At 45.1% G+C, this 27,276-nt stretch overlaps 1 protein-coding gene across 1 annotated transcript in view; it reads right to left on the bottom strand.

Annotated features, from left to right (window-relative positions):
* Nucleotides 1-27,276, bottom strand: part of UBE2U (ubiquitin conjugating enzyme E2 U) — a 198,554-nt gene that overhangs the window by 144,407 nt on the left and 26,871 nt on the right. Inside the window, 1 exon segment of the mRNA XM_086925322.1 lies at nucleotides 2,371-2,463. Coding sequence (XP_086781448.1) covers nucleotides 2,371-2,463 — 93 coding nt within the window.

The raw sequence follows: 27,276 nt of genomic DNA, 5'->3' as shown, positions 1-27,276 counted from the left end.
AAAGGTGATTCTAAAATCTGTCACCTAAGAACTACAAGCAAAGGGCAGTGTGGTCGCCAGGGTAATGTCCTAGGAGCAGTGTGTGTGTAGAGGGGTGTTAGGATAGATGAGCCACTGGCACAGTTTACTATACCAACCGGTAAGGTTGCTATTGTTGGTGGAAAGCAATAACAATGTGAAGAATGAAAGATTGGAGTATAGTAGTACATGCCAGGACCTTGAGCAGGTAGTTAGGGAAAAGAACCGAAGTCTGGGCAAGGGACCTACGTCTGGGCATACCCAGCCAACTTAGGGCAAACAAAGCAAACACAAGGAGATGATGGACGGTGCGTTGAAACTTTTCAGAAACTCACTGCCAGTCACAGATCTGGGTTGAATTCATCATTTTTTAGCGCACTTCGCCACCCCAGTTCAGACATGGCTATATGCAAATCAGTCTTGACCCTCTGCCTCATGGGAACAGTCCAGCCTGAACTGCCAAGCCATGTCTTCCCTGGAAACAAGAATCCTGGTACCAGTTTCGGGGTTACACCCCCGATCAGCCAGGCTAGCTTAAACCCAGTGGCAAAGTGAGCAAGGGACCCACGTCTTAGCATACGATGCCAACATAGGGTAAACAAGGCTCAATTTGCCACTGGATTCAAGCTAGCCTGCCTGATGAGGGGTGTTACCCCGAAACCGGTCCCAAGATGCTTGTATCCAGTTCTGGGAAGACCAGGCTTGGCAGTTCGGGCTGTACTGTTCCCATGAGGCACAGCATCAAGACTGATATGCATATAGCTGGGTCTGAACCGAGGTGGCGAAGTGAGCTAAAGAATGATAATGGATTCAACCCAGATCTGTGACTGGGGGTGAGTGTCTGAAAAGTTTCAGAACTCCATCCATCATCTCATTGTGTTTGCTTTGTTTGCCATAAGTTGGCAGGGTATGCCCAGACGTGGGTTCCTTGCTCTCTTTGCTACTGGATTCAAGCTAGCCTGGCTGATGAGTGGTGTTACCCTGAAACCGGTCCCAGGATGCTTGTATCCGGGTCAGGGAAGACCTGGCTTGAGAGTTCAGGCTGGACTGTTCCCATGAGACACAGCGCCAAGATTGATTTGCATATAGCTGGTTATGAACTGAGGTGGCGAAGTGAGAAAAAGAACGATGATGGATTCAACCCAGATGTGACTGGTTGTGAGTGTCTGAAAAGATTCATCACTCCGTCCATCATCTCCTTGTGTTTGCCACAAAGGAATCATGTCAGAGGAAACAGAAGATACATCTCACCTGTAGCTTCAGACAAAGAAACAGAAGCACTCTCCTTACCTTGAAAACTCCTTACAACAAGCCAAAGACAATCTATTCGGCAAAATGGGCAGGTGCAGTCACCAGTGTCTCAAGCCCAGTGGTAAACTAAGGAATCTGATCAAATCTATTTGAAGGGAACCACGAACCACAAGGATATGGAAGAGCCAAATTACTTAAATTAATTCAAGTACCAAAGTACTCATGAAATAAAGAAGTCACATGATGGCTCGCAACTTTGGACGTAAACTTCTCTTCAACTATGAGACAGAGGGGACTAAAGGAAGAGGCCAGTGTGCACATTGGATTGATGGCTTCTGGACATGGTGGCTTTGTGCTTTAAAAGTAAAACATCTTTTAGCTGGGTGAAAATAAAGATTCTGGTTTTTCCAACCACAGTAAGGAGTTTGCAGAAAAGTGAATCAAAGGACTGGTACCAGTTGAAATAACTCTTCTTGCGTGAAATTTTAGAAACTTGCACAGCAGTGGAGAGTAAACTTTGACGTTCTCACTTCTGAATGGAATGGAGGTTTAAAGCCCCTAATGATTTCACGTAAATCTAGCCACAGGTAATTGTGACTAGATATATTGCACATTGTATCAAATTAATTGTAAGAATCCTTGATTCAAGTGACATGATACATAAAACAAGTCCGCGTTATAATAAAGGGTTTTTTTATTTTTCACCAGGGTGTTGGTGTATAGAAAACGTTAACCCATAGACATATTTAACATGAACTAAAAAAACAAACCAATAGTTTGCAGATGAAAGCTCATAAAATGATTTTGCCCCAACACTTTACGCAAAAGAGAAGTGTTACTAAATTCCGTATTTTCTGAACACTCACCTTTAATGTATTCACTTCAGCTACAATTAACGTAACTAGTAACACACATATTCACAAATCTAGATTAAAAAAATTCTATTGGAGCACAAAAGGAACTTTATTGTTCTTAACCTATCCCCTCGTCAATTTGTTGTACTGAACATTAAATGTTAATATATTAGTGTTAGTTTAAAGCTAACAAGTGTATTGTCTAAATTTCGCTACAGATCAATTATTGGCATAACATTTTGCTTACCATTTGGATGAAATGGAATCGTGTTGAAAGTAATTGTTGGGGGGATCTGGTTATATCTTTCAGTATACTTCATTGAAAGTTGAAGAATGGCATCTAATGAGAAAAAATGTTCAGTGAAAATAGGTAAAGTTCCTCACTGTATTAACTCCAGTATTCTTACACAATACGTTTCCTCCCTTTTTATAACTCAAATACTATAGAGTAAAACAAATAGAAAGGTTACTTATCAGAAACAATGGTTTTGCAGCTTGCAATGTCTACATGGAATGACCCAAATATTGCCCGTTCTGCTTTTAGTGGAGTTGCAGTACTTTTTGTATTTTTAACTTTTTGCAATCAGAAAGCCCCTAGCATCATTAAGAATGTGAAGACATCAACCCACCACTGTGTCCATAATGGTTGTCTTCGAGAAGCAATAACAAGAAGGTATCACTCATCATTCAAATGCTGAGGACAGGAAGGGGGTATTGTGAAGAAATTCATAATGCCCAACCTCAGAAATTGCTTTAGAAATACATAGTTGTATACTCGCTAGCATGGCATCCTGTAAAGCCACAATAGATTCCCAAGCAATGAACAAACTATGTGAAAAGACTTAACGGCAATGTCCACTCTGCTGAATCACTTCGCCCACGTGGAAATCAGCTCTGGAATCTGAATTCAGGCAATAGTTGTACAATAAATGTAAAACATATTTAGAAATATTTGCAGTCATCATATTTAATGCCTGACAATCAACACTTTGCTTGTATGAAGACAGATTTTCTTCTGCTAATGCAGCTTTACGCTAACAATTTCTGAATGAATGATTCAAATCACAGTAATAGAGTGCAAGACTTTAAAAAAATTATCACAATACTACCCGTTGTGCCAATCAGGCAAATGTTTTGAACTGTAGAATCAGTAGGTCTAGAAATTAAATCTAAGGACAGGTTGTTTGATTAACAAAAAACCCTCAGGACATGTTAGAAACATAATTTATTTCTTAAAGTTTCTATGAAACCTGGCTAAATGCAGGTCATTATATAGAAGTTAAATTTACCACCCCTTCTAGAATAAATCACACACTTATTAAGACCTATTTTCAAGTATCTGCTTTTAGTGGCACAATTCTGAAGAGTCTAATAGACACAGACCATAAGATGTTTGAGAAGGGTCATCTCCCCCATCTGAAAAGATAGCCTTAGAGCAGTGCTTAATTTGTAAAAAAATGAAGTGCAGGTGCTCAGATGTTTTATCGGAGACCACACCCACTTTCCACCCTCCACCCACTTCTCCACTGGCTCCACCCACTTGTTCTATTGGTTCCACCCACAAACTCAATTGGCACTGCTGAAAGCCAGATGTAATACTGGATCTGAATTTCAGCAAGGGAGCCCTGCTCAAGTAAGGTGTTCATAGGAGTTTCCCCCGCCCTGCGAAAAAAAAATCATATAGTACACTTGAATGAGCCATTTATCACTTCCAGTGGCCAAATGGTTGATTATTCTGTGAAAGCGATTAATTTATCAATTGTGCTTGTTACTATTACTCCCGGAGCAATATATGTACATTTATTAAAATTCAAAATAGTAAAAAAGATAGAACTTAACTGGTGTTTCCAAATGTAGTTCTGTATCACAGGCAAGACATAGATGACAAAAGAGGCACACATTTTTAATATGCACTGTGTTTCTTAAAATTCAATTGGTCATCAAAATACTGGAGGAAACATTCTTAGACCTCGATGTTCCAACTGTTAGTCTGAGGTTCCGTGACGATCGTAAGTGGTGTTTTCAACTCGCACGAATATGGTCGAGTCTGGTATCTATGAACCGCAAATGACGAGTTTAGTGGGTGTACGCAGTTTCGCTGTGCTAACCTAAACCGTTTGTTTGTTTCGTGGGTTTTTCTATCTGTACCCACGGGTTCCATCTTAGATACGGCAGCCATTTTATCTCTTGCCCTCAAGTAGCCAGCGAACGGACGCTGTCCGCTTCGCGACCCTGGGATTCCCAAGACTCTTGCGGAAGACACGTTTCCTTTGAAAGTGTCTTTATGATGAGGGGGATGGCACTGTAAGGCAGATGGCCCCGCTCGAGGCTCATCTTGCCGTGCCAGTCTATTGTCTTAGCCGTGCATCTCATTAGGCACGTCCCTTTGATGCCTGCAGCTCGTGTTTCCCGATACCACCCCTTTTACACCCTTTCCGATCTCCCCACTGTTTCTGCCTTCCTATGCACCTGTTACTGTTCCTTCTTCGATCTGTTTACTGCCAATTGGAATGTACTAATGGTGGGAAGATGGGTTTTTACAGTTGGGAACCACCAAATGTTTCCGTACTTATGTTCCGGACCTTGAATACATGAAAGTAACTCCTTGTGGTTTATGATGGGAACCAAGTTGTAAACCTTTGTGTATCATGTTAACCTATGAGAGAAATGTGTATAAAAGGAGCGACCCACAGTAGCAATTCGAATCAGGCTCCGTGAACCTACGTTATGTACTTCTCGTGACTTCTGTGTTCCCTGCAGTAATAAACCCCGAATCTTTGACGCCGAAGGAAGTGTCCCGTGTCTCTGTCATTTGTACGCCGGAACAGGTTACCCACGAAGGTTTCAGGTGTTGTCCCCTGGCACCGCTGGGTCTTAAGAAAACCCAGTCCTTCAGTTGGCACCCTACGTGGGGCTGCATCAGTGGTACCAGTCCAAGCCCGACGATCGTGAGGAACTTCGTGTGAAATCTCCGAGGGAAGGTGCACCCCGCTTCATCGATCCGGTTGTCGAAACAAGTGGCCCGACGACTTTTCCCGCGAAGATTCCCACCTCCTGACGGCTGCGACGGACTACTGCCCTGACTGTAGACCTGTTTTGGCGCCTGGCGTAGACCTTTGTACAGCGAGACGATTGACGGGCCTTCCTGGTGACGCCATCGATCTTTGAGTTAAGTATTTGTGGGTCGCTCCCAGAGTCCTTAGTTGTGGGTGCTTAGTTGTTGCATGGTTCCATTGCATTTGTGGTTCTTAGTACTTGGTTCTTTGTTGTAATATTTGACGTCTGCAGTCGCCAAAAACCAAGGGTTTTTGCTCTTTGCTGGGACTTGGTAAATCCCGTAACCCTTGAAGTTTGTGAAACTCAGCTAGTGTGCAAGATGCCTGGCCGTAGTACTTTGTTCAGTTGTTTTGGTCGTTGTGGTGCGGATTCCCGACTGGAGGACTCGTGTCCGATACCTCTGGTTGGAACTCCAACTTATGAATTATATAGCAAGCATGGGTTAGGTCCGATTACCTTTAATGAATATTGGATTCGCTATACTAAAAAGGACGGTGTCCTTAGTTGGCCACCTCATGGTAGTTTCGAGACTCCGATTTTAGATAACCTCGAGGCTAAATTGTTTAAGAAAAAATCAAGGCCGGCCATGTTTGATGCCTTTCGGTTGTGGCGCAAAGAAGCCAAACAGAAAGAAATCAGACAGACAAAGCGCAATCAGAGAGATGGAGTTGCTACCATAGTGAGGAAAGCAGAACAGTTTCAGCGAGATAAGGAGGAAAAGGAAGTTTTCGATAGGCTTCAGCGTATGTCTATAGATAAGTGTTACCCCGCTTTGCCAACGGGGTCGGATAAAAAAGAGGAATTAGTTGAGGACCCTTTACTGTCCTATCTTCTGAAGTCACCACCTCCGTACGCACAGGGTACCACAGCTCCTGTGGTTCCCCCTGTACCTGCTCCTGTGCCTGTTCCTCAACCTGTTCCTCAACCTGTACCCGTTCTTCCGACAGTTCCTGCTCCCTTGCCTACTGCTGTTCCTACTGCTCCACCGTTTGTACTTCCTCATACTCCTGCTCCCGCTTCTGCTCCTGTTCTACTTACTCCTGCTGTTTCGTCTGTTTCCGACTCTTCTCTTGTTAATCCCCTATGTTATACCTCTCCATCTACCCGACGTCGTACCCCCTCTGTTGCTGCTAACTTTTTCAATTCTCTAGGACCTATTCTTGAGTCCGCTGGTTCGGACGGTCCTCAAAGACGTAGTCAGCTTCCCGGTAATCGGGAACGTGCTGCGCTGTATAATATGGCGATGACTTGGATGAAATACCCTCTTAGAAATCCACCACGTGCGGTGCTTGATACGTTCTGTCAATTCAATATACCGACACAAAGATACGTTTTCGAAGAAATGTGCAAAGTTTTGCGTGATCAAATATCGGCCGATGCATCGGACGATGTATTGACTGCTTTGACTAATCTACAGCTCCAGTTTTCAAGCGGAATGATAGTCGATTCCAATGTTCGACGCGCTGTTGAGCGATTATTATCTTTTCGTCCTTCTATAATGCCTAGGGCAGTGTTCGTGGAAGACATTGAGGGACCATTAGACGCGCCTGGTCAGTATCCCATGCGCGAAGTTCCACCAGTATGGATGCCAGGTGATGCTACTCGGCAACCGCCGATCTTGCCGCATTTCCAGAGAGTATGGATTCATCTCCCGTGGAAACGATCGGAAGTTCTGCAGGTGAAGCAATCTTTGCCTGACCCTCGCAAAAATCCTGCAGGGTATTATAAGGAATTATCGCAGCTTGTAGACGCTACGATAATGAATCTTGCCGATATCGATATGCTGTTCGGCAATGTCGTACCACAACCGGTATGGGCAAAGATTCGTCAAGAAAACCATGCGGCAGAATTAGGTGGTGATTGGGCTGCTCTTGTAGCGGCAGACACACGACAAATTGGTGGGGCTAAACCTGAACAGCTCATTACGGATCTCCCTCAGAGAATAATTACCCTGATGAAAACGCTTATGCCAGCTATGAAGGTAAATTGGGACAAGTTGTCCGCTTGCAAACAGAAGAAGGATGAAAGCGTCTCTGATTTCTTTACGAGATTTGAGGAGGCTTTCATTGACCATAGTGGTCAAGACATGGGTACTGAAGGAGGCCAGTGATTGTTTGTGGACAAGTTTGTTTCGAATTTACTGCCTGACTTAAGCAACAAATTGCGAAATTCAGAAAGTGCGTGGGCTGTTTCTACTTCTGCTCAAATATTGGCTACGGCCCAATATTATGAGAATAGGGAGAAAGAGGAGAACGATCGTGCTGACAAGAAAACGAAAGAGCTTAAAACTAAAGTGTTGTTGCAACAGGCGTATCCTCCTCGTTCAAATCAGAATGACTCGCAACAGCGGAACAGATCACAATCTCAGTCAAATAGGTCACAATCACGAAATGATTCCTCTTCGCAGAGATCATCGTTAGGGTACAATCCGTGTGCCTATTGCAGGAACGAGGGCCATTTGAAATTCAATTGTCCAGTTCTCAATGAGCGCAATAGTGGTAATTCGTCTAGAGGAGGTCGTGGTGGTTCTCAACAGACATCACGTGGTAGAGGGCGTGGTGCTCACAATGATCGTTCCAATAATACTTCTGATTCTAATAATTGTTTTGATCAGCGTGGATCGTCGCAAGGGCGATCTGCTCAGTACAATGTGGATGAATTTTACGTCGATCAGGATGCTGACGACGGTAATTACTAGGACAGCCATAGACAAGGAGAGGGAGTAGTATCAGTTCCGGTTGATCAGAGAGGGCCTTACGTCGCAGTTGCCACCTCGGGCGTCGTTGAGCCTTTTCTGTTGGACACTGGTGCAGCGAAAAGTTCCATAATGCATTCGAAACTCCCTGGCGCACCTTTGTCTGGCTTAACAAATGTTTCCGTTGGATTCTCGGGCGCCCCTGTTAGCAATCCGGTTTCGCGCCCTTTGCCTCTTACGATTGGGCCTCGTGAGCTGAAAGCTCCGCTGATTTTGACCACTGGTTGTGGTGAAAATCTCTTGGGTCTGGATTTGTTGAAACGTCTGTATGCGACTTTGTATTGTTCTCCTGCGGGAGTAAAGCTTACTTTGGGTGAGAGAGTTATCTCTCCAATGTACTTATCTCTCGATAAGCTTCCACCGGAATTGAGTTCTCTTCCTGCATCTTTGTGGGCAACCGGTCCCAACGACGTGGGCCTGCATGACATCTCCCCTTATGTCGTTCATTTGAAATCTAACGTGCGCTTGCCACGTATTCCCCAGTATCGTATCTCCCTTGATGGTGAGCGAGCATTGCTAGCCATTATCTACGATTTGATTGAAAAAGATGTTATCGAGGAGACTCGGGGAAACGTGTGCAATAGCCCTGTACTGCCCATTTTGAAGCGCACGGATCCATCAAAACCACCTGTTTATCGTTTTGTTATCGATTTACGGGAAGTAAATAAAATTGTGATTCCTCAGTTCCCTGTTGTGCCTGACATCACGGCGCTACTGACTCTGATTCCAGCCTCTGCATCTTGGTTCTCTGTGATCGATCTGAAGAATGCTTTCTTCAGTATACCGATTGCTGAGGAAAGTAGAGACCTTTTCGGTTTCTCTCTTGATGGCCGAAGCTTCCGGTTTAAACGTGCTCCTCAGGGCTACTGTGAGAGTCCATCGATATACAGTCAAGCCTTGAAGGGCCAATTGGATGCGTTTGTGTTGCCGGCTGGTGCGGCTTTGATCCAATATGTTGACGACTTATTGGTGGCCGCAGATACTCAGGACATTTGCAAAATTGCTACGGTATCGTTGTTGCAGCATCTCTGTGACTTACATCACAAGGTGTCACCTTCTAAACTTCAATATTGTTGTCAAGAAGTTACCTATCTCGGTCACTTATTGTCAAAGGAGGGAAGAAGGTTGACCCCAGAGAGAATTGCAGCGATTGCCCGAATGACTGTGCCAACAACTCAGAGAGATGTGCGTGCCTTTTTGGGTATCACGTCATACTGCAGACAGTGGATTCCAAATTTTTCACTGTTCGCGAAACCATTGGTGGCTCTTACGTGTAAGGATGTTCCAACTCCTTTACCATGGACGGAAGAATGTCAGAAAAGTTTTTCTGAACTACGTGACGCGTTGTGTTCGGCTGTGTTAGGTACCCCTGACTACAGTAAGCCGTTTACACTATACGTTCACGAGAGAGAAGGTTGTGCGTTGAGTGTTTTGACGCAACCTTTTGGTGGTAAGCAGCGTCCATGTGCATATTTTTCCTCAACCTTGGACCCGGTAGCTAGAGCATTGCCGAGTTGTTTGAGAGCAACTGCGGCAGCTGCAGTGTCCATCCGACAATCAGCAGGATTGGTCATGGATAATATGCTTACGGTGATGGTTCCGCATGCAGTTGACACTCTCTTAAATCGTACGAAAACTCAGCACCTGACGAGTGCAAGGTTGTCTGGTTATGAGTTGACGCTTCTGGCAAGTCACATTCAGATAAAACGCTGTAATGTCCTGAACCCGGCGACTTTGTTGCCCATTAGCATGGAGTCAGATGAAGTAACACCTCATGACTGCTACTTGCGGACTGAGGAGGAAACGAAAGGTCGCGTGGACCTTAAAAACACTCCTTTGGAAGATCCCGATGGGACCTTGTATGTGGATGGTTCATGTTTTAAATTGCCGAATGGTGATGTGACGACTGCGTATGCTGTGGTAACTTTGAATACTGTCGTGGAAGCTGCGAGATTGAATCAGAATTCTGCCCAAGCTGCAGAGCTGATCGCTTTGACTAGAGCGTGTGTATTGTCGAAAGGGAAACGGGTGAATGTGTTTACCGACAGCCAATATGCTTTTGGCGTCGCCCATAGTTTTGGACGATTGTGGCGAGAGAGAGGTTTTATGACATCGCATGGTACTAAGATTCAGCATGGACAGCTTGTGAACGATCTTTTGGATGCACTTACATTGCCTGAGCAGGTGGCGATTGTTAAATGTAGTGCGCATCGTAAGGTGACGGATGATGTTGGTCGAGGTAATGTGTTCGCTGATGAGACTGCTAAGGAGACTGCCCGGAACCTTAGCACCAGAATGTATGTGACGAGTTTGGTTAGGTGGCCTACAGAGACTAGTATGTGCGAGGATACCATCGAGAGTGTGAAAACGATACAGAACGAGGCCACCGAGACTGAAAAGACGAAGTGGAAAGAGAGTACGGGAAAGTTGGATGCGAATGGGTGTTGGATTGATTTGTCGGAACATAAGAGATGGATGTTGCCAGACGCGTATGTGCTAGCTGTTGTGACGATGGCACACGGGTTAGCACATATTAGTGCGAAAGGTATCTGCAAGTTGTTGTCCCCTGTATGGAAGAATGATGGTATCGCGAAGTGTGCAGAGAGATTGGTGAAGAATTGTATGATATGCATGATGTACAACCCTGGAAAAGGAACCCCTACACCTCCTGGCCATTTTGCTCCCCCTTCATGTCCCTTTGAAGTGATTCAGCTAGACTTCATCCATATGGAGCGATGCAATAACCTTAAATACGTTTTAGTTGTGGTTTGCGCATTCTCCCGATGGATTGAAGCCTACCCTCTCAAAGACAACACTGCTCTGTCCACTGCGAAAATCCTACTGAAGGAATACTTTCCTCGGTATGGAATGCCACGGATTGTATGGTCTGATAACTGAAGTGAGTTTGTGGGGAGTGTGATGAAGAGTGTGTGTAAGGGCCTTGGAATTACTCAGAAATTCCATAGCGCCAATCATCCCCAGTCAGCAGGTTTAGTTGAAGGGTATAATGGCACCCTTAAACTAAAACTAGCGAAGATTCAGGCTACGACTGGTCTTTCGTGGCCTGACGCTTTGCCTTTAGCTTTGTTGTCAACAAGGGCGACTGTACACTCCCGAGTAGGGCTCAGCCCCTATGAAATAGTGTTCGGCCGTCCTGCGAATGTTTGGGGGGTTCCTAGGCCGAGTGTGTTTTCTGATCTTGAGTACCCAATGTTAATTGATTATCTTCATGATCTGACTGCTAAACTGAGGTTAATTCACCAACAGGTCTTTGAAGCACTGCCGACGCAGACGGAGGGTCCAGGCCACCAGCTCCAGCCCGGAGACTGGGTGGTGACGCGGAACTTTGGACGTAAAAGAAACCTTGAGCCCCGCTTTACTGGACCCTACCAAGTCCTCCTTGCCACGAGAACTGCTGTCCGTTTGGAAGGCCGGAAGAACTGGGTGCATGCCACCCACACCAAAAAGGTACCTATACATTTGCCGGCGGACTCGTGGGTGAGGAAGGGCATTGCTTCGTCTGAAACTGAAAGATTGCAGACCTTCGTACCTTTCAGCGACGCTCAGCCTGTCGGAGAGTCCTCAGTGCAGCAGAACGACATTGTTGAACATTTGTCACCACAAGCTCAAGATCTGAAAAATTGACTGATCAACAGAACTCTGTTCCCTCATCGGATCCATTGTTTGACGAACAGACACGTCCTGGAAAGAGCCAATACTTTTTGCGATCTAATACCAAGGACAAATAAAATTTGCTTCTGTTCCTCGACATTTACGTTACCCCATTGCCACGATCAGTCTAAAACACTCGTACAACTGTGATTTTGTAAATGTTGAGTTTTTCCACATCTGTGTTTTTGCTTCCACAGCTGAGAGACTTTGTATATATTTGTGAATTAAGATACCTTGCATCCAGGTGTACCGTAGGGCCGCGCGTGTACTTTCTTCTGGTTAGTAGGTCTTGACACTAGGTCAAAGGCCGTCGGTTCCTGGGAACTCCTAGGGATTGACTACTGCTACACAGAACGAAGTGCGTCAAGAAACGTTGCGGACGGTTTTAGAGGATGGCGTTTTCAAAGCTGATGGACTTGAAAAAAGCTCAGGCGCAAAGATTCAAACTGCAACAAATTACTCGAACAAAATGCTTCATGATTCAAATGTTCCTACTGTTTTTAACTGTTTCTTCGCTATTGGTGGGTGGGGTGTATTACTTGATATTGATGTTTTTGCCTTCTGCCTCACCTACCCCTTCTCCTGAACCTAAAACTATCTCCACTGTTTCTCCTCATTCCTTCCACATCTTACCTCAACACGAGCAGGCTAGACGTGCGGAATTTAGAAATAATTCCTTCATTCAGCTCCTTCATCAGCATCAGTTAGTGGTAAATACTACTAATTGTTGGGTGTGTGGGTTGATGCCACATACCACGGATAAAGGAATTCCATATCTGGTTCTTCCTTATAGTTCCCAGGGTTCAGCTCGAGCATTCCAAACAATGTTTCGAAGCGCACTAGATTCCTACCCCAATCGAGAGCCACGTCTTTCCCACTTTGGTCCTGGTCCGTATCACAAGCCTTTGGCTATAGCGATCGCTGATTTAGATAGGGATATCTATGAGCCGTCGCTCATCCCAGAGGAGGAGGTACGAGCCTATAGGGATCTGAGTGAGGCTGAGTATAGTGCGCTCGTGGGTGAAAGACAGCTTAGAAGCTCGTCTCCGATATGGATCGTACCCCACCTTGGTAATTTCTGTCTAAAAGGTCGTGGCCGAAAACCGAGAGCTCATCTTGGAGAGAGTGCTTGCTCCGAGACATATGTCTTGCCGATGCTCTCGTCCCCTGTGTTTCTGACTGCCAAGGGTACGTACTTTGTCTGCCATGATCGTGCGTATACGTGGTTGCCCTCCGACTTTGCGGGCACATGTTATATTGCAAATTTGTTGCCTCCGACGTTTACCGTAGGTGCAGATTACCACAAGACTAGAGTTGTGAGGGGCGTGATTAGCGAAGAGGACACTGCCGGTCAAGAGGCAGGAGACTTTTTCAAGGGTTTCTTTCCGTTTTGGGGACCTATGGTTAATAGTAGGAACCTGAGACAGTTGACTCGAGTGGTGGAATCGACCGCTAATATCACTGCCAGTGCCCTTGGTAATATCACCGCAGAACTTCAGGCGGATAGGCTCATGACGTTACAAAACCGTATGGTTTTAGACGTTGTTCTAGCAGATCGAGGTGGAGTATGTAAGGTGATCCATTCGAGCTGCTGTATTTTCATTCCAGATAACGCTCCGACTGTCTATCAAGCCATCTCAAAGTTGCATAAGATCTCTGAGTCCATACACGTGGACGTAGGGGATTGGACGCTACTTGGGTGGTTTTGGGGCCTAATGTTGACTTGGGGTTGGAAGATTCTGATGATCATCGGGGCTGTTGTAGCATTTCTGTTCACGTGTTGCCTTTGTGTGCAGTGTGGTCCTGCCTTATGTGGCCTCTGTGCTACGACGTGTATAAGACAGCCGCCTGTTACCAAAGGAGCTCAGATGGATAGAATTATGCTACAGCAACATCTAGATGGTCTGATGAATATCGAATATGAATCTGACTAGTGCTTGCCTACATGAGGGCAAAAGGAGCGTCTGAGGTTCCGTGACGATCGTAAGTGGTGTTTTCGACTCGCACGAATATGGTCGAGTCTGGTATCTATGAACCGCAAATGACGAGTTTAGTGGGTGTACGCAGTTTCGCTGTGCTAACCTAAACCGTTTGTTTGTTTCGTGGGTTTTTCTATCTGTACCCACGGGTTCCATCTTAGATACGGCAGCCATTTTATCTCTTGCCCTCAAGGAGCCAGCGAACGGACGCTGTCCGCTTCGCGACCCTGGGATTCCCAAGACTCTTGCGGAAGACACGTTTCCTTTGAAAGTGTCTTTATGATGAGGGGGATGGCACTGTAAGGCAGATGGCCCAGCTCGAGGCTCATTTGCCGTGCCGGTCTATTGTCTTAGCCGTGCATCTCATTAGGCACGTCCCTTTGATGCCTGCAGCTCGTGTTTCCCGATACCACCCCTTTTACACCCTTTCCGATCTCCCCACTGTTTCTGCCTTCCTATGCACCTGTTACTGTTCCTTCTTCGATCTGTTTACTGCCAATTGGAATGTACTAATGGTGGGAAGATGGGTTTTTACAGTTGGGAACCACCAAATGTTTCCGTACTTATGTTCCGGACCTTGAATACATGAAAGTAACTCCTTGTGGTTTATGATGGGAACCAAGTTGTAAACCTTTGTGTATCATGTTAACCTATGAGAGAAATGTGTATAAAAGGAGCAACCCACAGTAGCAATTCGAATCAGGCTCCGTGAACCTACGTTATGTACTTCTCGTGACTTCTGTGTTCCCTGCAGTAATAAACCCCAAATCTTTGACGCCGAAGGAAGTGTCCCGTGTCTCTGTCATTTGTACGTCGGAACAGGTTACCCACAAAGGTTTCAGGTGTTGTCCCCTGGCACCGCTGGGTCTTAAGAAAACCCAGTCCTTCAAGACGTCTGGAGGTTTCATTTCTAGATTATGCAGCTTCTCTTTGAAAATTTTACTTAAATTTATGGTGATTCGAATCCTGAATCTGAAATCAAGATGCATTCCAGAATTCATAACCTCAGTTTAAGGGTCCTCTCAACAAAGCACCAGCAGCACCAATTATCCAACTGCTTTTTTGCTTATTTCTCACACTTGAAATTTAAACCTGCACACATACTACCATTCAAAATATTCCAACATGCTACAGAGCATGCAAAAAGCCTTCCCAACTGGACATTTCAGATCATGCCACATTAGATAAAGCAAATGTCTTTAAAGCCTTTCCTCTCTGGTAAGGTATGCTCTTTGAAAGAGCAAATACTTCCTGAAGTGGCAGATTCATGCATGTTAACAAATAATGTGATATAATTTTATACTGCATAATACATCAATCCCACACTTGGTATGTAATTTTCAAACGCACAGACAGTGGTAAGCTTTCTAAGCGCTCAACACTGCCGCACAGAAATCTATAGCCTCAGCCAACTGTTGGTCCCTCTAAAATAACTGAGAATCAGGTCGGCACACAAATCAAAATATGTTACTATGGCCATATTCCTCTGTCATGATAGTCATGAATTCTATCACAGCATCATCCAGTGATAAATGTTTACAAACATCCTGTTTCACCACATCTAGGCATAAGGCATGCTTATTTTTCTTGAGGGATTATATTTTGCACATTGTCACCTATGTTACCCAACGGTGTACCACAGCACAGTGTACTCGGTACATATTACTGGGCCTGGTCGGCGAAATTGAGTGCCTGAGTCTGCCACCACCTGCTATCATACGAGCAGATTCAACACTTATTGTACCACAAGTTACCTCCAGCGGGCACAGAAATGTGTTGCTTTAACATTATAGTTAATGCTTAGAGCTCCGAGTCCACAAATGTAAAGAAACACTTCCTGAAACAAGCGTTAGTAAGCTAAGGAAGAGAACATTTCTAATTGCAAAGTAAGGCTAGTAATTAATAAACACACATTAGCAAATGTAAACTGTTCCAGTATGCAAAATACTTAAAACGGAAATATTTTAGTAAGATTTTAGAAATAGAGCCAAAGCCAAACTTCTCTCTCTGACAAGACCATGGTTGATGGCTCCCATTCAGAAGGAGGCTACATATTTCTTTGCTCACCATGCCATTCCAGTTTGGACCCAGCCATATGCAAATCAGTCTTGACCCTGTGCCTCATGGGAAAAGTCCAGCCCGAACTGCCAAGCCAGGTTCTCCCTGGACTGGAAACAAGCATCCTAGGGCCGGTTTCGGGGTTTCACCCCTCTTCAGCCAGGATAGCTTAATTCCAGTGGAATGGAGAGTATGGGACCCACGTCTGGGCATACCCGTCCCACTCGGGTTGACAAATGCAAAAACAACAGTTGATGGACAGAATGCAGAACAATGTCATACATTCACCCAAGTACAGAGATCTGGGCCTAAATCCATCGTTTTTTTGATCACCATGCCATTCCAGTTTGGACCCAGCCATATGCAAATCAGTCTTGGCCCTGGAAAGTCCGAAAGAGTGCACAACCAGGAAAAACCTTTCGAGATGAGCCCATTCCACTGGATACGTTTACTATATTTTACTATACACTCACAATTCCAAAAATTATAACATTAGAAAGGGCGCTGTGTGCAACCAGACAACAGAATTATTGGCTCTGTGTGCCCAGGCCCTTTGTCCCTCATGATTCAAATGCAAAACCATTGAAACCCTTTCATGAAGCTGCAGTTCAGCTCTTTGTAGAATTTATAGTATTAGCTCTCAGCTCAGGGTTTCAATTCTTTTGCATTTGACTCGTGAGGGACATCAAGTAAGAACTAGTGGAACTGCAGATTGATGTAATAATTTCAATGCTTTTGCATTTGACTCGTGAGGGACATCTAGTAACTACTATTGGAACTGCAGCTTGATTCAATGCTTTTGCATTTGACTCATGAGAGACACCTAGTAACCACAAGTTGAACTGCAGCTCTTTGTAGAATTATTTTGATATTGGAACTATAATATTCACTTCCCACTGCTAAACTTGTCCCATACTGCTTTGCAGGGCCTTTGGTTGTATTTTTGCCCATAGTAACTGTGCTTGGGGTGGTTCTAAGAGGATGGGACCATCACTGAATCGTTCAGCAAGATGTGCTCTTTGTTTTCAAGGCAACTGCTCGGTTCTCTCCCTAGGTTAGGGAGGATCCTACATTCATCACCTCTCTCACTGCTTGCTACATTATCACTTTCACTTTTGTGAAATGACTATATGCATTTTAGCATGTAAAGACGGAGATACTTGTTCTTTTACCAAAAATATGAGGTCTCTGTTGGCGGGCGAAGTTGCGGAATTCACTGAGTTTTTGTTCAACTTGGTGGAGTTCTGCATAGTAGTACTCTGCCAACTATGCCACAGTATCATTACCAGAATGAAGTGGACAAGCAGAGTCTGGAGTCTATTAAAGAATTGCTGACAAATTACCAGGGAACCTAAATTCTAGCATTCTGATCTACAGAAACCATGCTGTTAAGTTGATTGATGGTATGTATATATGCAGGATCCCTCTCCATCTACATATAACTTGGCATTTCTACTTTGCAGGCATATGTCCAGGCAGGTGCGCAATGCTCATTGGGCTCAAAGGCTTCAGCCCACCCCACCCATCGTGTGTGGCAGCCCGGGCTGGGACAGCTTCCCGGGCACCCACACAGCCACGCCGGAGTACTCCACAGGTCTTTAAAAGACCATTTGCTTGTTAATGAGACTTTATGTTTTTTCACCCCTTCTTAGGGCCCCTGCATCTCCACTCTGCCTATAGTTGGAAGAATTAGCCCCACCGCCGACATTTTTTCTTAGCCCCCACCCTGAAATTTGACTCTAGTTGCGCCTCTGTGTCCACATTGTTTCAACCAGATATAGCATATTGCGGAAGTACAATATGATAATAAGAGAGAGTTTTAACTTGTTCTGCTCTATAAAATAGGGCATTTCAGAGGAGGGTCTTGGCTGTACTTGACACGTACCCTATATACAAGAGCTTTTACAGAAGATTAATTCATGTTCTATGTGCTTTATTCTTTAATATTAAGAAGAACTGCCAGTTATAGAGGAAATTCAGAATCAAAGCTATAGTTCATAACTTAATAGTGAGTGTTTCCCAATTGTTTCTTGACTGTAAACCCTGAATGCACTGTGTCTTCAGGGTAGTACTATTGACATCATTTGCTTTTAGACTCCTCAAACATTTAAGTCCTGAAATGAATGACTTCAAATTAGTCATGTGGGTACCCTGGAATCAAAGGGCCATGCTGAAAAACTCCTCAGACTCTAAAGAGACCACTAAAAAAGATGTCAAAAACAATAAACACTATCTCTAACAATAGTAGTCAGCTCTTCTAAGGGGCTACAGGAGAATTCCCAGTACTTCGCTAGTCTCGGGTGAAAGATATCTCAATATGTGTAGGTTTGCAGTATAGTGAAGGAATACTTTTGCAGTATAGTGAAGGAATACTTTAAGACGTCTTCAGTGTGTTACCACTAATCAAAAATGATGATAACAATGCTATCACAGTTGTGTCAACTTTGTATACTTTTTCCAAGAAGTGCACATTGACCAGAAAAAAATCATCAATGACTCAGTAAGAAAACAAAAGATATCCAAATTATCTAAGCAAGTACAAGAAAGTGAACAGTTAAAAGTAATAATGTAATGTTATGTTGATATGCAAACTGTAAGTGAGCAATCCATCTAAATGTTATCTTCATTTCGGTCTATCAGTCAATATCCATACCACAATGCTATATTGCCAGCTGACAGCTTACAAAACTTTAGATTTCATACTGTACACCACTTTCACTACAAAATGCATTTTTCTTAAGAAATTGTGTCCCTAATGCCAACACAAATGCGCACAAACATAACACACGGTTCACTGTTTCTCATAATTCAGTACATAAGATAGCCTTAGTAGCACTGCCATGAAACAAGAGTAAATGTCAATAGTTTATTGCAATAACAGAGAGCATAGTTATCAAAGTCACCATGTGTGCACATAGGCAATACATTGAACTCAAACATAAATCGAATGTGGCCACAGCTGTCTTTATGTGTACAGTAGTGGGTTCTGATTTAAGAGATTTCTTCAAGGATTTGATTATTTTGGAAGAAAGGCAACAGTCATCCAATGGCGTGACTGGAGGGTGGCGGGCGTGTGGGTGGTGGTGATGGGACGGTGGACCGCCCGGGGTGGCACATGTTTTGGGGGTGGCGGCTTCCTTCTTTGCACTTACCTGCAGCCGTTGCGGGGTGGCAAATGCAGGATTCTGCAGCACTCCCCCACCCCCACAGGTCTAGCTACTCAGCTGGAGTCATCTTTAACTGCATAACAATGGATAGTTCCTAAATCATTATGGTTTAGTTAATGGAACATACACAAAGCTGTTATAGTATATAAAAAAAGAAATGTGATTGGGTGTTTGACTTCTTATTTTGTTTAATATGTTATGTAAAGTGTACCGAATCAAACAGTTCATTATCACTGTGCTAAAACAACAAATACCCTTAAACATGCAGTAGGATTAAGTCACATCAACTCTCCGATGGTCAGGCACTGGCAAAGATTTAACTCTCCCGGGCTCTGGAGAGAGGGCTCACACACGTATATTTCTCCTTGTTCATGAGGGAACACACAGGGCTGTGTCCAGCCTATCATAGCATACAGGCTGTGTCCTACTCATCAGGGGACACTCGGGTCTTAACTATGGAACACAGGGAGCGCCTGAACACTCACTGGCACATTAAGCATTATGCTCATGGTTGTTACCAGGATACACAGAATACCTTATCAGCCTATCACTGGAGTGCAATGAGCATCATTGACCCCACACAGTGCACACATACTGGTGCCTGTTCCATAAGAGCAGCAACGACTCCACATGGTATCTACACATACTAAGCACAGTACACATTATGGTCGCAGTAACCAGAATCACTCATACACCAGAATCACACATGCACCATGACAGTAAAAAAGATGCTAAATTCAACCTTGTGACCTGTCCTGTAAAAAAGGAAACTCTGTACCTATATCTGCTGCAGCGGCATTCCAAGGCGTGGACATGCAATTTCAATAATGTGAAAGGATTAACACAATTTTACTAAATGAGGACCACAAGCACACACACTAGAGAATTTTGATGACAGATTGAAGGATTTCTGGCAAAGTTTATAACTCAAACTCCAAAGCAGATAGCAGATGAGGAAGGTCGTGGAAAGGGCCTGACAGCAAAGTCGCCTCCAGTTTACCAATGTATTGAGGATCTGATTCGGAAGGAAGAACTGAATTCTGGCAAAGTGGAACACTCCAGGAACAAGTGGGAACCAGGGTACAGCCGCTGACAGGACTGTGATGACAAATGCAAAAACAAAAGTTGATGGACAGAATGCAGAACAATGTCATACATTCACCCCAGTACAGAGATCTGGGCCTAAATCCATCGTTTTATTGCACTTCTCATCACCCCAGTTATGACATGGCCCTATGCAAATCAGCCTTGACCCTGCGCCTCATGGGAACAGTCCAGCTAGAACTGCCAAGCCATGTCTTTCCTGGACCGGAATCAAGCATCCTAGGACCGGTTTCTGGCATTCCAGCCGTCTTCAGCCAGGATAGCTTGACTCCAGTGATGTGGAGAGCATGGGACTCACGTCTGAGCATACCCATCCCATTCGGGGTGACAAATGCAAAAACAACAGTTGATGGACAGAATGCAGAACAATGTCATACATTCACCCCAGTACAGAGACCTGGGCCTAAATCCATCGTTTTTTTGCACTCCACACCACCCCAGTTCAGTCCTTATTGGGGAACTGGTTTCATGATGATATGTGTATAAATACTTTCACATGTGCTTTTTACTGATACTGTGTGCTTACACACAGGTGTGAATTTCATCATGTTCATGGATTCATTTCTGGAGAGCAGTATGTATTTTGTCTTATTGTATCCACTATCCACAGCGCAACAGTAGGTTCCTTGTCCTTATTTTGTACTCTGCATTCTTTTTGGTCCCCAGGGCCATTCTAAGTTCTGGAGAGGCCCTTATATCCGAAGAACGGGTGAAACGACGTCAACACTTAATGCAAACAAACCGCCTGTCATTTATTTCATAAGTGATATAACAACAGGAAATGGCGGTCCTGCTGCAATGGAATAGAAATATGCAGTTGTTTGCTCACCAACATTGGGGTCACGCTGCACAATCTGTTTTATATTTGTATTTCTCAAAAATGTTCTACTATAACAAATACATCTGTTGTTCACACTGGAACCTACAGTGCAATGATAACTATTGGTTTGTTATCACTGCATGAAATTCAGTAATTTTACCATTCATATCCAGTATTTTTTGTTATAAATGAGCTCTGTGTGAGCCATTGTGTTTCGTATGCAGATTGATTACCCAGATTCTTTTGTTTGTCAAGGATACTTCTCAGAAGCAAGCAGGTACTCTGGTATTTAGTTCCTGAACTTCTATTTCTCCATTTCAAGCACTGTAAAGGAGAGAGGAGTGACACGCCATAGGGAGACCCCTACAACAGTAACAAAGGAGACTACTTGTTAAGGAGAGGGCAAACTCCTTGAGGGTCACTGTTCCCTGAAACAGAACCACAGCAACACAATAGAGAACGAGGGGCCTTAGTGCATGACTCGGGGTAATACCATGCAAACATTGCTTGATACCATTCTAAAAGTCTGCACTGCAGTAATCTGGCATAGCACACTGTGACGATTGAGGAGTGACTGAACTTGTCTGATGTTTTCTCTAACTTTCTTTCACACTTCCAGGCCCAACATTTCTACAGATTTCAACAAAAAGCAAGAAAGACATAATTAAATATTGATGGGAGTAGAAAGGTGGGTTTGTCAGGACTTCTGGGTCACCTGAGGCAAAAGCCTAGTTTGCACGGTGACAGTTTGGGGTCCTTCCACTATTAATAACTGGAGCCATTCTGTGTGTGAATAGAATTATTCTTTGGATAGCAGCAGATTTTTTACCCCACATCTCAAGCAACCACTGGTGACTCTTAACATTTTGAACAGGTGCGGCACCAAGGCCAAAGTCGGAAAGGCAGGCCTGTGTGCAAAACCTTTTCAAGTTTATAGGTTTGTAGCACTACCAGTAACACTAAAAGCAGCAATCAACACAACTTTCCAATTTGTTTTAAGTTAACCGTTTATGTTTTTTGCATGTTTTTCAAATGTTTTCCATCTTAGATCATTCCAAATCGTCTACCTCGAGGGATTGTCAACGGGGTAACTTACATCAAAACACTTTCCTACTAAAATAATCTGTAAAAGTACGTGGAAAAAAGCACTGTCCAAAGGCTCTAACTGTTCACACAATTTAATCATAAAAAGCACGTAAAGAAAGGTATGCTCATTTTGACAAGTGCTATTTACAATAAGTATACCAGGCCTATTGCTTTTGTCATAACATTTCATAATAAACAGACCAAATCAATGGCATGTAACAAAACCATTCTCACGGAACCAACCAGGCAGTGTCTTGCTTATGAGCAAAAGAACGATTATAATACAACCCTGATCTGTGACTGGGGGTGAGTGTCTGAAAAGTTTCAGCGCTCCGTCCACCATCTATATGTGTTTGCTTTGTTCACCCTAAGTTAGCAGGGTATACCCAGATGTGGGTCTCTGGCTCACTTTGCACTGGAATCAAGCTAGCCTGGCTGATGAGGGATGTTAGCCCGAAACTGGTCCCAGGATGCTCGTTTCCGGTCCAGGGAAGACATGGCTTGGCAGTTCGGGCTGGACTGTTCCCATGAGGCACAGGGTCAAGACTAATTTGCATTTAGCTGTGTCTGAACTGGGGTGGCTAAGTGAGCTAAAGAACGATGACAGATTCAACCTAGATCTGTGACTGGGGTTGAGTATCTGAAAAGTTTCAGCGCTCCGTCTATCAACTCCTTGTGTTTCCTTTGTTTGCCCTAAGTTGGCAGGGTATGCCCAGACGTGGGTTCCTTGTTCGCTCCCTAAACACTCCGCAGAAATCTCTCTACTATTAGAGGAAATAAGTTCTGACGTCTTTTTCGCTACCGAGACCTGGTTACAGGAACATTCTGAACCTGACCTAGTACAAGCACTTCCCCCTGGCTATCAAATATTCCGCCTCGACCGGAAAAAAGGCATCGGCGGTGGTCTGGCTATAATTCACAAATCAAATTACACTGTCACCAGCACCCCGTAGACTTCCCAGACTGCGAATGCCTCCCATTCTTCATAAAATTAAGTGACACACATACCTTTTCGGGTATGCTTATATATCGTCCCCCTGGACCACAAAGGCAATTTCTTTCAGACCTCACCTCGATAGCGGCAAGTCTTGCAGTCAGCACTGCTAATTTCACAATTCTGGGTGACCTTAACATCCACCTGGATGACCCAAGCGACTCTATAGCAAGGGATCTGTCTTTGGGCCTAAGTGCCCTTGAATTGCACCAACGTGTCACTGGGCCTACTCATCAAAAGGGTCATCTCCTGGACCCCGTTTTCAGCAACTGTAATAACCTCCAAATTGGAAATTCCTCTCCCCTCCCCTGGTCAGACCACTTCCTTATCCCGTTCACCTGGACCCTGCCCGATCACTCCCCCTCCCCCCCCCCCAACCCCCGTTGGTGCAACGCTCACGTAACTGGTCTAAACTCCACCTAGCTGAGTGGAAGGAACTCCTACTAGGCACTAAACCCACCAATACATCTATCCCCACTCAAGACAATGCCAACTTCAACCTGTGGATCACCAGTTCCCTGGATACAGTTTTGCCACTAAAAAATTCCCACCCTAAACGGGGCAATCCTACAGCCCGGTGGTATTCAAACGAGCTACGAGAGGCAAAACGTGTATGTAAGCGACTGGAGAGGAAATGGCGCCTCAGCTACCTCCCTTCAGATAAATCATGCTATAGAACAGCAATCAAAAACTATAAAACGGAAATTCACCAGGCCCAGGCTAAATACTTCGAACTCAAGATTGAAATCTCAGCGTCCAAACCCAAAGAAATCTATCGAATAGCCAAAACCCTTCTACAACTTCCGGAACCACCAAAGGACCTCAACAATACTCAGGCCCATTGCGAGGAAATAGCTGAGTTTTTCCACCAGAAAATTGAAACGATCAACTCCTCTTTCCCCCGCCTCGTCACTCCACCCACAGATTTCGTCAACACAGGTAGCCCACCAGTCCCTCCCCAGGATCTGAACAGCTTTCCTCCTTTAGAACTTACTCATTTGGAGAGACTTATGGGACATGTCAAATATGGATCATCCACCGACCCGGCTCCCCCCAGTACCCTCACACAGATCACACCTTTGATCTCGCCTATTATTCTAGACCTGCTCAATTCCTCACTCCGTACTGGGATCGTCCCTTCCCTATGGAAAAGAGCAATGGTCAAAGCCCTTCTAAAAAAAAACAATCTCGATCCATCTAACCCCGCCAACTACCGTCCCATCTCCCTCCTGCCATGGCTCAGTAAACTCCTCGAGAAGCATGTCAACTCCGTTCTCACCAACTTCTTAGAAGTCAATAACATCCTCGACTCTTCTCAGACCAGCTTTAGGCCCCGTCACGGAACGGAGACGGCATTGATTGCAGTGACGGAGGAGGCACGAAGGATCCTGGACGATGGCGGTTCTATGGCCATCGTCCTACTCGACCTAAGTGCCGCCTTCGACACTGTCAATCATAACATCCTACTCCATCGTCTCGGAGAAATAGGAGTGACCGGGACCCCCCTCATTTGGATGAGTTCCTTTATGACTGACAGATCCTTAAAGGTTTTTGAGAGAGACTTCTCCTCTGCCAGTAGACCACTTAATTGTGGAGTGCCTCAGGGCTCGTCCCTGAGTCCCACCCTTTTTAATGTCTTCCTGTGCCCCCTAGCTGATGTCGTCCGCCCATTTGGCGTAAAGATCGTCTCCTATGCGGACGACACGCAGCTAGTGGTATCTCTGGACCCCCGCTAAACTCTCAACACAGCCTACACAAATGTCTGGAAGCAGTCGCCACCTGGATGTCCAGCTCTTGTCTTAGGCTTAATGGGGAAAAAACTGAGATAATGCTCCTGGGTAATAACATCGCCAAAACCATCGACCCCATCTGGCCCTCCTGCTTAGGCAACCCCCCGCAACCCAAGGAGCAAATCAAGAGCCTGGGCATCTGGCTTGACCACACTCTGTCCTTCAACCATCAGGCCACTAAGCTAGCTGCGACCTGTTTTGGCCTGATGAGACTGCCCGGCAAAATTCTCCCTTTGCTTCCAAGCCACTCGAGACGAATCGTGGTTCAAGGACTGATCCTCTCCCGCCTCGACTGTGGAAATGCCTTATACCTTGGAGCACCCCAATCCACAATCAACAGACTCCAGGTTATTCAAAATTGCGCAGCAAGAATTCTTCTGGATATCCCCCGCCGAACGTCAGTAAGAGCCAGACTGAGAGATCTTCACTGGCTCCCGGTGAGATCTAGAATCGAGTTTAAGAGCATGTGCATTGCACACCGCTCTTACTGGGGAACAGGCCCCCCCATTAACTCTTCCCTTGTGAAAACCTACCAGCCCACCCGTTCTCTCAGATCTGCGACCTCCTACCTCGCCTCAGTACCACGCATCAGGAAGGCCAGATGTGGTGGTCGTTCGCTCTCCTACAACCTGGCCAAGATCTGGAACTCCCTCCCTCTCAATCTCAGATCCGAACCCAACCTCCTCACCTTCCGAAAAACTCTCAAAACCTGGTTATTCAGCAAAACCTCTGTTTAAAACCAAACCTAGCCTCCCTCTTCCTACCCCTCCGGATTAGCTCAAGTTCCCTACAGCGCTGTGACGCCCCTGGGTAGCCATCGCGCTCTACAAATCCTCATTCCATTCCATTCCATTCCACTTTGCCACTGGAATCAAGCTAGCCTGGCTGATGAGGGCTGTTAGCCCAAAACCGGTCCCAGGATGCTTGTTTCCGGTCCAGGAAAGACATGGCTTGGCAGTTGGTCTGGACTGTTCCCAAGAGGCACAGGGTCAAGACTGATTTGCATATAGCTGTGTCTGAACTGGGGTGACGAAGTGAGCTAAAGAACGATGATGGATTCAACCCAGATCTGTGACTGGGGGGGGGGTGTCTGAAAAGTTTCAGCCCTCCGTCCATTATCTCCTTGTGTTTGCTTTGCTTATGAGTGGAGCATATTTATATAAAGTATTTCCTAGATGTGAAACTAAATTTAAATATTCTGTAATAAAGACTGCATTGCCATTTCCCCGGAAGAGCATAACCTTCACCTCATCAACATAATCATCACCAGAACAGCTCTGGCTAAGAGGGAAGTTGGAAACAAGGAGGCACAGTATTTAATCCTTACTCCCCCATTTGGCAAAATTGTGTGGCCTTGGACAGTTGCTTCCTTTATTAGTCGCCTGAATGGTGGGAAAGTGTCAGCCCTTGATACAAGCACTGGGGTGCTGTAATCATGGTACTCATTTGTCAGACTACAACACTTTGTGCAAATTACACACCCAATGTTCCTGTCCTCGGGTCTGACTTTATTGTTGGTGTGCCATGTGCAACAATGTTTATTACACCCCACCCACCAATAGCCTCCTTCTCCACGCATTTTCTCATTACCACCCTGCAGTCCTGCCTCTCATTTCTCTTTAGCCCGTCTCTCCATTTTTTTAGGTCTCGCGACCTATCAATGCGCGCAAGCGCTTTGAGCGGAGCGAGAATTCAAGTGCTCAAAATCCTCGTCAAACCAAGGGCTTTTTGCTGCGGTTTTCTTTAAGTTCACGTGAATCACGTGACCAAACAAGCACGCGCATCAGCCTCGCCCCCATCCGGCCTCTCTCCAAGCGCATTGCGCGCATCAGCCTCCCCCTACTCGTACTTTCAGTTTCTCCCGCCCCCATTAGGCCTCTCTCCAAGCGCATCGCGCTTTCGCACACAGGCATTCCGCCTGCCACACTTCTCCTCCCTCGCATTCCCGCCACCCCACCAGGCTCTCCCGCCCCCATCCGGCCTGCCACACTTGCGATTCATACTAACATTTCACGACACAGATAGCAACCCATTGTGCAAGACCTATTATTCTCTCAGCATATTCTCCGTTTGTCTGGAGGTTTCGAGCCTGGCTGCCCTGGCAACGCAAGGGGCTATTGGTAGAATTTCACATGTTGTTAGGTTTTGTTCTTTCCGATGAGCGTACCCATGCGCACGCTGTATGGATCCGATCTCGGCGCGAAACATGCAGGCATGTGATGTCCCCCAGAGACCTCTGGACCGCGGATATCACAACACGCCGCTTTAAAGCCTCAACGGTGTGCGGTCTGAGTTCAGCTATTTAACCAACGGACCGACTACTCCACCTTACGGACAACACACGGCACTGGTGTCTGTAACCCAGCATAGCTCACAACGAGCCAATGGGCAAAGGCATCGTCAGGGGAAGCAGTGTGCACAAAGAGGAACCATCTGCGGACGAGATAATTTATACAAGACGGATGCCGGTTGTTTATATTTCATATGGGGAAAATTACAGGAAACTAGCTGCAAGAGATACATTCATATATATATATTTACTACATGGAATTAAGATAGTTGCGCATGTTTATTTTAAGGTTAGAATAGAGTGCTAAATTGTAGCTTTCAGAAATTTCCTTTTGACCAATTTTTAATTAAAAGCCTCACCTTGTTCTGGGCGAGTAACTGC

This window comes from Lissotriton vulgaris, chromosome 1_1 (genome assembly GCF_964263255.1).
Source record: "Lissotriton vulgaris chromosome 1_1, aLisVul1.2, whole genome shotgun sequence".
Classification (NCBI taxonomy): domain Eukaryota; kingdom Metazoa; phylum Chordata; class Amphibia; order Caudata; family Salamandridae; genus Lissotriton; species Lissotriton vulgaris.
Note: the sequence above shows the minus strand (reverse complement) of the source record. Positions and strands in the feature narration are given on the sequence as shown.